Source organism: Hyperoodon ampullatus (genome assembly GCF_949752795.1).
Source record: "Hyperoodon ampullatus genome assembly, chromosome: 8".
Classification (NCBI taxonomy): Eukaryota; Metazoa; Chordata; class Mammalia; order Artiodactyla; family Ziphiidae; genus Hyperoodon; species Hyperoodon ampullatus.
In genome coordinates this window covers 88,127,903-88,143,030 of record NC_136921.1, presented here as the reverse complement: position 1 = coordinate 88,143,030, position 15,128 = coordinate 88,127,903, and the positions used below count along the sequence as shown (strand labels likewise).

At 44.2% G+C, this 15,128-nt stretch overlaps 1 protein-coding gene across 2 annotated transcripts; it reads right to left on the bottom strand.

The window, feature by feature from the left end:
• Positions 1-622: 622 nt before the first annotated feature.
• On the bottom strand, positions 623-12,288 carry CDCA7 (cell division cycle associated 7; the record flags this gene model as incomplete). Of its 2 annotated transcripts, XM_079709788.1 has the most annotated exons (10): positions 623-653; positions 1,606-1,742; positions 2,605-2,754; positions 3,394-3,531; positions 4,136-4,348; positions 5,358-5,435; positions 5,745-5,981; positions 8,759-8,995; positions 9,414-9,539; positions 12,268-12,288. In XM_079709788.1, the coding sequence occupies 10 exons, from the start codon at positions 12,286-12,288 to the stop codon at positions 623-625; spliced, it is 1,368 nt and encodes a 455-aa protein (XP_079565914.1). The 2 variants fall into 2 exon arrangements, with proteins under 2 accessions (XP_079565914.1, XP_079565915.1); XM_079709789.1 differs by lacking the exon at positions 8,759-8,995.
• Positions 12,289-15,128: the final 2,840 nt, after the last annotated feature.

The following is a 15,128-nucleotide window of genomic DNA, read 5'->3' as shown; positions in this document are numbered from 1 at the left end:
AACTAAGCCTCAACTGTGACAACTTGAATAATAAGCACAATACATGGAATATTCTCCTGAGAGGCCTCCACAGTCATATACTCCACTTGCCAAAAATCACCTAATTTTTCCACATGGTTTTAAGACTTTTGTGCCTTGATTCTGTTAAAAATGTCAGCGAACACTAAATCAGACCCAGTGTTTTCACGTAAGCAAGTTAGAGGGCTAGTCTCTGGAAATCAAGAGATGTAGTTAGTTAACACTACTACTGCATTTCTAAGTGCTTGGTTTTATGGGTGGATTCCAGGGCTATTTCAACACCAATTCAATCAAACATGCTTTCATAAAATTGTCATTTAAAAAGGATTCTGAAACTACCACTGGAGATAAGAGGGGGTTGGCATGGGATGAGGGGTGGGGGGAAATGCAAAGGAGAAACTGCAGGAGGGCAGAGTACAGCGGGCACTACACCCCCATGACGCCCAGACACGCATGCATGTCTAATGAGGTTAACCTGATGTGCCTATAAGACAGACTGATCATCAGAATTCTTAAACTCGGGTTTCAATCACATGACAAAATTGAAAATGTTAAAACAAGGAAGATTTGTGAAGTGGAAGGCAGGTAGTGGATCTTCCAATTATTATGCTTGCATTTCAAACTCCTGTTTTAGACTGAAAGAGAAGAGGGAACATGTCAGGATATGGTTTTCGGCCTGAGAATTATCTTCTGAAAACTAATTCCAAGAGACACATGCACCCCAATGTTGACAGCAGCACTATTTACAATAGCCAAGATATAGAAGCAACTTAAGTGTCTATCGACAGAGGAATGGATAAAGAAGATGTGGTACATATATACAATGGAATATTACTCAGCCATTAAAAAGAATGAAATAATGCCATTTGCACCAACAGGGATGGACCTGGAGATTATCATACTAAGTGAAATAAGATAGAGAAAGACAAATACCATATGATATCACTTACATGCAGAATCTAAAATATGATACAAATGAAAACTTATTTACAAAACAAAAACAGACTGACAGACATAGAAAACAAACTTATGGTTACCAAAGGGGAAGGGAGTTGAGGGGATAATAAATCAGAAGTCTGGGATTAACGGATACAAACTACTACATATACAATAGATAACCAACAAGGTCCTACTGTATAGCACAGGGAACTAAACTCAGTATCTTGTAATAAACCATAATGGAAAAGAATATGAAATATATATATATATATATGTATAACTGAATCACTTTACTGTATACCTGAAATACAACATTGTAAATCAACTATACTTCAATTTTAAAAAAGCTAAAAAAATAATAGTCTTCTGAGAGCCTAATTCACTCTTTTAAACGTTTCTATCGAGTTATAACACATCTTAAGTGTACAGCTTGAATTTTACACACGCACGCCCACGAGGGTCACCATCACCCAGGTGAAGATATAAAATGTTTCCAACGCTCCCCGACTCCCCATGTGCCCCTTTCTAGTTAATACCTGCACCCTCCTGCCCTCCATAAGACCACTATTCTGACTTCTACCATCTTTTTATTAAGATACAAAAATGAATGTCAGATTTGGGTGTAGAAGAAGGAAAAACCAGCCCTACCTTTTCAAGTAAGCATGCACGTTCCCGAAGCCGTGGTACTTGGCTAAGTACACGAGCACCCCAGTTGCACACCGCCCGTCTCTCTGCCGACAGAAGCTACAGTTGCAGATCCCGCGACAAGGTGGGCAGTGCCAGCTCTGAATAAGCATGAAAAGGCACCATTAAGTTAAACCTCATGCCGCCGCTTACTTATCTACTGTTTAACCTTTAAGGTGGGCATGATCAATTGAATTCAGATCTTTTTAATTATTAAAAAACTCGTGGGCTTCCCTGGTGGCGCAGTGGTTGAGAGTCCGCCTGCCGATGCAGGGGACACGGGTTCGTGCCCCGGTTCAGGAAGATCCCACATGCCGTGGAGCGGCTGGGCCCGTGAGCCATGGCTGCTGAGCCTGCGCGTCTGGAGCCTGTGCTCTGCAGCGGGAGAGGCCACAACAGTGAGAGGCCCGCGTACCGCAAAAAAAAAAAAAAAAACTCGTGGGCTTCCCTGGTGGCGCAGTGGTTGAGAGTCCGCCTGCCGATGCAGGGGACACAGGTTCGTGCCCTGGTCCGGGAAGATCCCACATGCCGCGGAGCGGCTAGGCCCATGAGCCATGGCCGCTCAGCCTGCGCGTCCGGAGCCTGTGCTCCGCAACGGGAGAGGCCACAGCAGTGAGAGGCCACAGCAGTGAGAGGCCCGCTTACCGCAAAAAAAAAAAAAAAAAAAAAAAAAAACCTCTTAACATGGTTAACATCCATTAGTCATGCATCACGTTCCCTTAGGAAATCCCACAGAAAAAGTTCCACAGCCACTAGCAGGGCTAAGTGGAGAATGGACTTCCCCGAATTGCCGGGTCGGGAGCACTCCAGAAGGGCTCACAGCTATCTAGCACCAACACTCTGAATTCATCTGCCTTCCTCAAAAAGAATGTCCCACGACACTAAGGGCTCAATCTCTTTCTGGCCCTATCAGCTCACGACAGACTCTCGAGCCCACAGGACCCCCCGCTACAAGGCACCTACTGGGTCTAGCAGAGCATCCCTGACTTCTTCACCGTAACGGTTTCGAAGGCAAGGCCCGCAGAACTGGCCTCGAACGCCCCAGCACTCTGGGTTTCTGCAGTTTGTCTTGGTATCCATAGTTTTCTGGCGGCACTGATGACAAGTCGATCCCTGCAAATAATAAGCAAATAAGAACCGAAAACAAAAACACTGCTTTTTGTAGACAAAATGCTTAAAGAACATCCTTCTTTGGGAATTCCCTGGAGGTCCAGTGGTTAGGACTCCACACTTTCACTGCGGAGGGCAAGCCGCACAGCCAAAAAAAGGATGAATTTGACTACAAAAAAAAATTTAAAGAATGTCCTTCTTTGTGGGTAGAGTCTCATATTTTCTCTTTGAATCCTAGTTCACATCTATATACACATGTATACAAAAGGACATGAAAAGTATCTCAAGCATGGTGATTTCATTCAACTGGCAGACACAATACCTTATGTTATCAAAACTATATCAAGAAAAGATCTGTTTATCTTTAGCACACCACCATATCCCCAGCACCTATCTATGTAGGCACACGTTAATAGATACTTAGGTTGAATGAATCAATTTCTAAATTAATGCTACTGAAGACTTACTAAGCAACTACTACTATTGCAAACTTACTAAGCTAAATCCCAAGGATGCTACAAAACTCTCTTACATGAAAAAAACACACAGGCACACATCCCATACGCTAAGACTGTTAGAACATTAGCAAAATGTCTCTCTCACAGATGTATACATTTCCAGACATCATTTAGAGGCTCTGACCAATGAACGGTTATAGATCTTCTCCCGAGAGTTGTTGCAGATGTTGTCCAATTCTTCCTCCGTGATTTCGTCCACTGGGCGAATTATATGGGGAAGGGTCACGGATCCGGGGCGACGACTTCGGGGCATGTCATCTTCCTGCATAATGAGAAACATGGAACAGAGTGGTCTTCCTGGCTCTCGCCAGCTCTGAATCTCAAGATACTTGCTTTGTCATTTCTTCAGAGAATTCAAGCTGGAAATCATTCTTAGAGCTTACGGAGAAGGGGAGAATCCTACATTTACTAAGGATCATGGGACAACATCATGGAAATGACTCCTACAATTAAGAAAAGCCCAAGATAATTTTGATCCTCTCGCCTGCTACCAAGAACCATCAAAATAAGCCGATGTGGGCTTCCCTGGTGGCGCAGTGGTTGGGGGTCCGCCTGCCGATGCAGGGGACACGGGTTCATGCCCCGGTCCGGGAAGATCCCACATGCCGCGGAGCGGCTGGGCCCGTGAGCCATGGCCACTGAGCCTGCGCGTCCGAAGCCTGTGCTCCGCAATGGGAGAGGCCATAACAGTGAGAGGCCCACGTATCGCAAAAAAAAAACAAAAAGCTAATGTGACCTTAACCGTTCTGGAGCCTTTGAGACGAACATTAATACGGATCATTGGTGTTGAGGGTGTGTGTGCTCCCATGCTGTGTCCATGATCCTGGGCCCAAACAGAAGAGAAAGCATAAAAGCGGAGAACTCACGTTCATGTAGCCGGCCACGGGCTTCCTCTTTCTCACCAACATGTACTTATCCTCCTCCTCCTCGTCCTCCTCGTCCTCCTCCTCCTCCGTGGGCAGGGCACTGTGCGACCCGAGGACCCGAGACCTTGACCGGGTGAGAGGACGAGCTCTCCGCTCAGGGTTTCTCCTGCAGGAGACACCTGGGAATGTGCGCCTTCGGGGTGTCTTTGGACGCTGAACAAAACACAGAGGATTGGACCCGTTTATTCCACAATGAGAAGTGGCACCTTCTCCTGAACCAGGCTGTCCTTTAAGTAAAAGGAGTACTCCACTTTCCGATTTCCTTCATCCTCTCTGTAATGCATGGAAAATGAGCCCAGAAGTGATACAGCCATTGTAATTTGGCTTTTGTTAACACCAAACCTGGTTTCTCTCAAACTGAGGGATGATCTATTTATTCTTTACTCAATAAAGATGTAAGAAAGAATCTCGTTTCTCCAAATAAAAACCTTTTCTACAACATCTCTTGAGCCCTGAAACATATTCACTGTTCCTATACTGCCCAAGAGAGGAATGTATGTATGGTTTTCCTTGTTCTATTCTTGCTCACGGAGAGGCGGGAAAGGAAATCTTTCCTTTTGTACCACACCAGACACACCAGATTCCCCTGAGTTGCACCAGCTTAGTTTCCTCAGAATATAATCACATATATTAGGCCATGACTTGGTTAACAAATTGTTTTTTCTTTCTTTTTTTTCATTCTCAGATTTTAAAAACATCCATTACCATGTAGGAGGAATCTGCCAATGCTGGGGATACAGAAAAAACAATTTTCGATCTTTATTTCCTACCCCTGACGGTCTTAGGTTTACTTGGGTGGGAGGAAGAGAAACAACCAATCAAAAGAGGTTTGAGGAACTTCCCTGGCGGTCCAGTGGTGGAGGCTCCGTGCTTCCACTGCAGGGGGTGTGGGTTCGATCTCTGGTTCAGGAACTAGGACCCCACATGCCACGTGGGTGGCCAAGGAAAATGGAGGGGGGTGGGGTTTGAGCCCCACAGGAGCTCGGCATCAGGGGCAGGGGCACCCCCGGCCCAGGGTGCAAGGAAGAGGTCCCAGAGATCTATCAGAAGCTTTCCTCTATCACCTCTAAGTACGTCTACAAGACCACATGAAATAACGAAATCGGACTTTAAAATCAGACCTGCCCAAAACAGTACCATACAAACAAGGATTTGTACTTACTGAACTGGAGCCTGGCAGGGAACGCCTTCCAGGGAAGGAGCCAGGAAAGCTTTCTAATTCTGACATTAGTTTTGCAAGCTAAAAAGGGAGGAAATTAAACAGAAGTTACTGGTTTAGAATAACTACTGAAAACAAGTAAATTCTGGAAATCACAGTAGCACGTTTCAAAGAGTTTCTGATCTCCCCTATACATCTACCAAGACTTTAATAGATTAAAAAAAAAGAAAAGTTAGTTTAGGGAAAGAAACACATTTTAAAACATATGTTATGAAAATTTCAGAGCTACATGGAAAATAACTCTTATGACAAAGATATAAGCAACAAGTGGCTTAGAGAAAAGCTGGGAAGGAAGGGTGAGTTCTAATACATTCAAAGTCAGATACCTACCATTGCTTTGTTTTGCTTTATATTTAAAGCCCTTTTCTCCAAAAAATTCATGCCACTTTCATCTTCTGAATCAGAATTGCAATCGGTCACAGAATTCTCTGAGGGTTCGGGGGGCACTGCTCTCTCGTTGGCTGCTCCCCTGGTGTTTCGAGTTGGAAACTTCATGGCCACCCGGAGAGGTCCGGAACTTCTGCACTGACTGCGGGTCCGACAGCCCGCGTGGTCTGCCTGCAGCCTCTAGTCAATCAGAACGAGTGAGGCATTAATGACTTGCTGATTGTTGCACAGTCTGCAAGAGTATGACCACAAAACATGCCTTTGGAACAAAAAAAGCTTCAGGCAAATACATTTGCACTGAACACTTTAATTGTCAAGTTTAATTGACAGCACTGGGTAACAAAATCAAGAATTACAAATAAATACAACAACCTGAGTGTAGTTTAACTCGGGGAGCCTACCTGAGACACATTGTTATAAGCCACCTTCACAGTCCCTAGGCCAGTGATTCCGAGCCTTTTTTTTTTTTTTTTTTTTGCGGTACGCGGGCGTCTCACTGTTGTGGCCTCTCCGGAGCACAGGCTCCGGATGCGCAGGCTCAGCGGCCATGGCTCACGGGCCCAGCCGCTCCGCGGCATGTGGGATCTTCCCAGACCGGGGCACGAACCCGTGTCCCCTGCATCGGCAGGCGGACTCTCAACCACTGCGCCACCAGGGAAGCCCAAGCCATTTTTTTAATGTGAAAATCCCAGCTCCCTTTTTCATTTCTTTAAAAATAGAATCTTTATGCATTTTTAAAAGAATTCCCCTAGGACTAAATATGTGTGCTCTCATAAATATGATTTCAATGCTTATGGCAATACTAAACTTTATTAAAAGATGTCTCAATGCTCTGTACTACTTTTTTTAAAAACTAGCAAAATATATGTAACATAAAATTTTTCACTTGAACCATTTTTAAGTGTACAGTTCAATGACATTAAATACATTCATTGTTCTGCAACCATCACCATCATCCATCTCCAGAACTTTTTCATCTTCACAAACTGAAACTCCATACTCATTAAACAAATACTCCCCACTCGCCTCCCCCTCAACCCCCGGCAACCACCATTCTACTTTCTGTCTCTATGAGATCTGACTACCTCCCTCTCTTATCCACTTTTTGTAAGCCTAAAATTTTAAAAATCTGATTCCAAAAGTAATATGTTTCCATCATTTAAAATGTATGAAAATTAGCCACTGGGGAAAATGCAAATCAGAATCACAAGACAGCACTTCCCACCCACTAGCAGAGACAAATCAATAAGTACAGCAAGGATGTGGAGAAACTGGAACCCACACACACACTCTGGTAGGACTGTAAAATGGTGCCGCCACTTTGGAAAACAGTCTGGCAGTTCCTCAAAAGGTTAACCATACAGACTATATGACTCAGCAATTCTACTCCTACTGAAGAGTATATATGTCCATACAAAAACCTGTATGCACATGTTCATAGCAGCATCAGTCCTAATAGCCAAAAGGTACCAACAACCGAAACATCCATCAACTGATGAATGGATAAACAAAATGTGGTATATTCACACAATGGAATATTATTCAGCAATAAAAAGATATGAAGTACTGGCACATGGAAGAACCTTGAAAACATTATGCTAAGTGAAAGAAGCCAGTCACAAAAGACCACATATTGTAGGGTTCCACTTCTAGGAAATGCCCAGAATAGGCAAATCTATGAGAGAAAATAGATTAACGGTTGTCAGGAACTGAGGATATTGGGAAAGGATGCAAAGTGACTGCTGATGGGTACAGGGTTTCTTTTTGGGGTGATGAAAATATTCTGAAATTGACTGTGGTGATGGCTGAAAACAAACAAAAAAAGAGAGAGGAAAAAAATACCACCCATAAAGTCCCAGAAACGGAAGACCCATTTTTTAACATTCCAAAATCCCCACCACTTTTTGTACTCTTCATATATTTGTAGTGTGCATGGGTTGAAAGATATAAAATGACAAAACTTTTATCAGTTCTTAAGCCTTTTAATCAATTGGCATTTTATCAATCGCAACAAATAGCATCTACAAAGAACTGAAACATTGCCCAGAAATGATTCAGGCTATAGACAATGTTGGGTGACATCCAGATTCGCAAATCAGCCCCTGCCAATAACTCCAATACATACTGATTTAGACCAACATCACCTCTTAGAGGAAATATTACATTATCATGAAGTTAGACGGGGATAAACACTCGCTGGTCAGGCGTTCTCACTTATGTCAGTGCCGCTCAAGTGTGGTCCCAGGCAGTGGACCCGTGTCAGACCACAATGAGCTAAAGGGCACGCACCTGACTGCAAATCAACAGTTTGCCGAGAAAGTCTTGCTAACAGAAAAACGTGTGCAGAAGTAACCAGCATGCTCAGGGAGAGTGGGACCAAGGTGCAGCAGCGGCAGCAGTGTCCTGAGCAGGACAACAGAGGCTAAAGGTAAGACAGCATGCACAGGAAAAGCCAACAAAGGAGCAAAAGTGGAAGCAGGCAGGGCCCTAATTGTCATTACCTGCACTTAAGCTCCTGCATGGGAGTTATCACAGGCTTTCCAGATGCAGGCACAGATCCACTACAGGACCGACATTTACTGAAGGCCTACTCTATGTCAGGCCCTGGGCTGGGCACTTGAACTTAAATGTGAATGTAGCTCATCTTGAGGACACTTGTGCTTCCTCTGATTAGGCTGGATTTCTGTAGCAACAGAAATCTGCAGGCGGGCCAATTCTATCTTACCAGTTTCCAAGATTTTCAGAGACTACAAAAATGGTCAAGCTTTACAAGTAGAACTACATTTGTAAAAAACTGCTTTAAGACATGAAGAAAATACTCTTAAAACTTTTTAAAAGATCAACAAAATCTCTGGCATGACTAAAACGAAAATCATAAGAAAAAAAAATTTTAAGCAAGTATGTCATGCCTCTAAATATACCTTATTTCTTGATATTGGTGAAATTCTCAAACTCACCATTCCATCTTGTATCTCACTCTCTGAGAAACCGCAAAACGATTCATCATCAGAGTCGGCATGAAAAATACTGGCCAGTTCGTTAGTGACATCTGGCCTTGGTTTCTGTAAAAATCCACAATGGTCTAACACATCTTGCACCTCACTTTCTGAAAAGCCGCAGAAAGATTCATTATCAGAGTCCTCATAAAAAACATTTGCCAGTTCTTCACTGATATCTGACCTGAATTTAGGTTTCTGTAAAATAAATAAATAAATGTGGTTGTGCATTTTTTTCCCTTTTTCAAGAACCAATTTTCCATAAACCGTGCAGAGAGCAAATCACGTTTACAAGTGCACTACAAGAGAATAGCTTTTGTTACAAAGAAAAATGGTTCAGAGGTTTACAAATGATTTCTGAGTTGTTATGGCAAATCATCAGGCATGTTAGGTTAGGCGACATTTCAAAAGGATAGAATAAGTAGCTAATCTACCTCCAACAATTACTACCTAGAACCACAGCAAAAAGTGAAATGAAATTACAGTGCATACTGTATTTTCATAACGGCTGTATAGAAATGTAAGCAAAAAGCAAGCAGTTTTAATCACGCACAAAGCATTTGAGGCATTTTGAGCACGGCAGACTCCATTCTGTTTATTCGCAGGCAGCACTTACTGTGTTTGCAAAATTATCAGAAGCAAAGCTGTCACAACTATCATCAGAGGATGACGAGGTTTCCATGGAAATTAACTTCACATATCTGAATTTCTTGAAGTTCTTCTTTGCTCTGCGATCCTTTTGCTGCAAACAGAAATGGCAACACTATTAAATGGGTTGCGTACCGCAGAATCTAACGAAAGATATCATTTTTGAGTTGAGTAGGTTCAAACAGCACTGAGGAGATATATCCATTTCTTATACCCTACACAGAAAAAGGAGGGTTTGCAATTGCTACAAACATTTTTTCAAAACCAGGTAATATCCTAAAAAGAGATCCTTGTGAAGGAACATTATAATGACAACTATCAATTTATTCAAATATCTGTAGAGCTACCCCTTTACCCACCTTAAGAGCCCCCAACTCTTAACATTACTATACTGAGCTCCCAAGGCATTAAAAGCTAAACTCCTAAAATCTGCCCTTAAAAAAAAAAAAAAATTAAACTGTACTTCAAAAGTACAAAATGGTAGAGTGATTTCTCTCCCTCAGCCAAAATCAAGCTAATGAGATCTTTCTATGTAAGCTTTGGGCTCTGTACTGTGATGCTAATTTCCCAAACTGTAAAAACTGGGCAGCACCTCTACTTCGAGATGGCAGGCTTTCAAACAGGCCTGTGCCAATCAGGAGGGGTAGAGTGATTTCATTTCAGCACAAGTCCTTACAAATCAAATATATCGACCCAGTGAACAAATGTACAGGAGCCAAGTTAAAGGTCAAACAGTCCTCCAAACCCAGGTAGAATGCCTGATTCCACTTCAGGGCTCTATTAGGCTGGCCAGACATTCAGCTCTTTCTGCAGTCCCCTTGCTGCACAAGTCTTAAGTTTTTAGAGGTCCTTTCATAAGACACAAATGGCCTGTGGATATGAAAATGCAGCCTTCCTTCATGAACACTGAATAGCCTGGCACTGCTCATCAGAATATGCAACTGGCATCTATCTCATGTAAAAAGATGGCAGTTTCTACCGCTTCTTAATATTTAATGAGATTTCTTAAATGTTGTATTAGTAGTTCCTATATTTTTCTCTTCTGAAGTATAGCCATAGAGTAACAGAAGTGACTCCTTACACTGAAAACTTTTGAAAAGGCAAGCTCTGCTAGGGGTCCCACAAAAATAATGCCAAGATGTGAGGTGAACAGAACATTCTGACCTTCCTTCTACACTTAACATTACGCATTTCTCTTGCAAATAAAATTATTTTCATGATGATGGGACCCAACCACCCAGTACTCCTCAACAGACTCCATTCAATCATCTTAGGAAGTTTTAGTTTTTTGTCCTTTTAGAAAGGCAGGAAAATGTGATAATGGGTAGAGGTAATACCTATTAAAGGAGATCTCAGAAACTCCCCATTTTCCAGATGAGCAAATTAAAGGCTCCAGGGAAGTGAAACAGATTGCCCAAGATCACAGGGTTGGAAGGAGTCTGCAGTCTCCTAAAACAGCAAAGCTCCTTGCACTACTGCAGGAATTATCACCATTCACTCATCAATATACCTGCCAGCAGTCAGACGCTCAAGACAAAGACAGCCTCAAGGGAGGCATTCTTTTGGAAGCTCGCAGGGAAATACCTGCTGAGATTTAACTAGTCACCACATGCCAAGAGTTAGTTATCAGGCAAATGTGTATCTGGAGGAAAAGACCTAGAAAGAAGCAAGGCAAATGATCATGGTTGAGATGGACTTTCTTGGCAGATAGGTAATAACTAACACCACTTAATAGGTGTTTTTTTGTGCCAGGCACTAAGTATGCTTTCACATTAATTCCTTGCAACAAAGGTGGAAACTAAGGCTCAGAGCGGTGAAAGGAACTATTCAAGTCCTACGATAGCCCAAATTTGAACCCAGGCACGTCAGAGTCCAAGTCCAGCTACACATGTCTTTCTTCATGCGGAAAGCCAATGCCCAGGTCCATTCAGGAGAGCTGTCTCTGAAACCACGCCCCCAACACGCCCTCTCCCACCCACCCCACCCCCAGGGAATCCCAGCCTTCCCACGTGGGTCCCTTACCCATGATATTTATTTTAAGCGTGTCACTCTCTTCCTTTTCACCCAACCCCCACCCTCTAACCTCTTCTGGGGCAGACCCTCCGTTCCGGTTTCCGTTAGAGCAGAAAGTAACGTTCCATCAGGGCTACATCCTGCTGCTGAGAGGATGGTTGGGGGGTGGGGAAGGGAGTGGGACATGAGCAAACGGTCGGCGAACCGTTCAGACCAAGTCCTTCCACTGCGATAAATCACCGCCTGGGACTGGAAATGCCCCCTCAAGTGTGCATAACCCAAGTTCTAAAGAGACCGATTTGCAAGACCTTTAAACTCCAAACTCCAAACCCTCAGTGGTTAGAAGCGCCTGCCGGCATGGGTGATGCAAAAGCGGGCGGGAAGCGCGCCCAAGGACCCCCAGTGCGCGCGGGGCTGCGCGCGGGAAAGGGCCTGGAGGCTGCAGGGCGGCGCTCCCCTCCGCGCCCCCCGGGCAGGGCTGCGGACAGCGGACACAATGGGCCCCCCCGGCCAGCCCCCAGCACACGTGCACCTCGGGCGCACGTGGCCTCGAGCTCCCCGGGGCTGCCAACCATCCTGCAAACCTCTCAAATCTCCGGACCGCCCGCGCGCCGGGTGCACACGCCCGTCGGGGGCAGCCCCTAGTCCCCGAACTACCCCCAAGTGCACAAAATCAGGGGCTTGCCTCAACGGGCGCCGCCCAGGACGGCCACCAGTTGATAAGGGCACTCCGCCGCGGAGTTGGAAGGGATCCGCCCGTGCCCAACACCCACCGCGCCCATCCCGCGCCTTCGCCCGTCCAGCCTCACCGGCACGCGGCGAGCATCCATGCTGGCGGCTGGCGCTCGGAGCGCTGAGAGATGAGCAGCCGCGCGCGCCTCCGTCCCACCACGCAGGAGCCGGAGCTCGAGCAGCGCGGGCCGGCGGGCGGGGCGTTCAGAGCCCGGGCTGGAGGGGCGGGGCGCGGCAGGCTTTCCCGCGTTGGGGCGCAGGTCCTGCCAGCTATGGTAACGGTCCACCCGCGCGAGAGACCCACTCGGCCCAGGAAAAAAAAGCGACCCACCCAGCTACCCTGAAGTCCTGTGATAGCCGTGCAATCCCCTAAAATCCTCCTTGGAACTGTGGTGCCTTGGGAGCCCCAGGACAACTCTCTTTACGTAGCTGCACGGCCCCGAGCGAATGGCGCGAAAATGGGTCGTATTGCCCCGGGGTTAGCAGACTGATTTGCATGAATTCCGGGGCTGGGAGAGGAAAAGTGAAGATGGGAGTAGTGGAGAGCTGCGCCGGCCTCCGCATTTAGCACTTTCCCTGCGCTGTACGGTTTACGTTATATAAAATAAAAATCAAAGAACCAAGCACGAACTCCACCGTTTATCAGCCCAGGCACTGTCCCTAGATGTGGCACCTCTTATCTGGTAACCGCACCATTATCTGAAGCAATAAAATGAGTTAAATCCTGATCTTTCTTTCCAGAAAGCACGGGAAGTTGTTTCATATAAGACTTGTGGTTTTGAAATGAGAAAGAGCTACTGTTAGTTAAGACTTATCTATGGGATAATAAAGTCTAGAAATTATAGAAGAATGGAAGCTAAAGACTGTATTAATGTGGTTTGGAGTTAACGTTCTTCCGTCTAAATTTAGAATTACCTAAGTCAGAATGAGCGTGAGATTTTTCATTGCCCTTTGAAACGAACCTGACATTACGACGAAATACAGTGTGAGGCTTAAAAAATTTTTTTTGTAGAGAACGGGGAAAAAAGTTGTTTTTAGAAGAAAAAGTAAAATAAATTGTGTTGCTTTAAAAGATCTTAATTATAATCTTACGTTTAAAACAAGTGCTTTAAATGAAGCATTCGCTTTCTCCTTCAAAACTTCTCTTGGGAATATTCCTTTGCAGGGAGAGAGCATGCGTGAACACACTGAGTTCCTCTCCGGGTATACTGAATACAAAAACTTGAGAATAAGCCATGCACGAGAACGTGGATTGGAAGAATCGTTAAGGACTTGATTGGAGCCTTTCTACTACACGCCTGATCCATGATCACTCTGCCACAGAGCGAGGAACAAAGAACTCACGGTCTGGAAGGTAGGCGCCAGGAGAGGTTGTTGGTCTGTCTGGCGAAATTCCTGGCAGTAGCGAGCCCTCAATAAATATTTGTTGAGTAAATAAACGACTGCATGAATGGTGAATGAACTAAAATTGTCGTTAGTGCTGTGTCCTTGGGAATACAATTTTGTGCCACTAAAATTAAACATATGAGAATTTGGAATTGTTAAACTACATAAAGTAGGGGAAGATTAAGTCACTTTGCCTGTTGATTCTGATAAGAAAAGTATTAGTCTTCCTGGGGCGCCAGAATATAGTTTACATATTTTTTAAGGTTAAGATCACTGGTCTATTAGTCTTTTTAGTAATCAGGAAAATGCAAATTAAAACAGAGATACAGTTTCACTCAGACTGGCAAAAAATTTAAAGCCTGTTAAGACCAGGTGTTGGTAAGGATATGAGGAAATCCCTGAAATGATGTTATTAGTGTAAATGTTTCACTTGGGAGGGCAATTCAGGAATATTTAGCAACACCACTTCCAGATATATACCCTAAAAGTTTTTCATGCTGCAAGTTAGAACCCATTGGCAAATTGTGAAATCAATTTAGTGGGTTGCAACTAGCATATTTTCTTCTTTCTTTTTGAAATAGAATTTTAAAAATAAGAGTAGTGTGAGTATTGTTTCCTGAAGCGCTTGTGCCTGTCTGTGTGTATGCTGTATAAAACGCGTACTTCTTACTGTGCTTCACCATCAACAAAGTTTCCAAGATACTGTCCTGGAGAAGGTACATTATGAGTCTTGTGCTGATGCTCTCTCCTTTATTCGTTCAGCTGAGGCTTGCCAACACCCATGACACCAGGCACTATTCTGAGAACTGGGAGATACAGCCCAGGAAGTTTACATTCTAGTGGAGGAATGGAAGTAAACTATAAGATAATTTCAGGTGTGATAACTTCCAAGAAGGAAAAAGTAGGATAGAGGGATAGGAAATGAAAGAGGTACCAATTCAGAAAATAGAAACAGGAAAGGAGGTGTTATCTGATCAGGAACCTGAATAAAAATAAAGGAGGAAGCCATAGGAAGATGAAGGAAGTATTGGTGTCAGGCAGAGTGAACAGAAGCCCAGTAAAGGACTATACTGGACTACAGAAAGCTAGGGAAAGAGAGGGTGAGGGGTCAGATCACATGGGGCTTCCCTGGCCATAGGAAGAGGTTTGGATTTTATATCAGGTATGATAGGAAGGATTCTGATGAAGAAAAGACCCAATCAGACTTCATGGGCTGTGTGAACTATAAACTAAAGGGGGACAAGAGTGAGACACTTAGGAGCCCCTGGAGGAAAAAATGATGGCTTGGACTAGGGTGATCGTGGGATGGGGGGAAGTGGTCAGATTTTAAGATGTATTATTTTGAAGGTAGAGCTAACCAGACCAGAGGAGTGGATGGTTCATTCACAGTAGTATTTGTGTATCGTAGTAAAATATTGCCAACAACCTAAATGGCTCTCAGAAGGGAAATGGAGACATGAACAGCGGTGTATTCATACAATAGAATTTGAAGTGTTCAAAGGAATGGCATAGCTTACTTGCATCAAGGTAGGTAAATCTTAAAGTTGAGTGG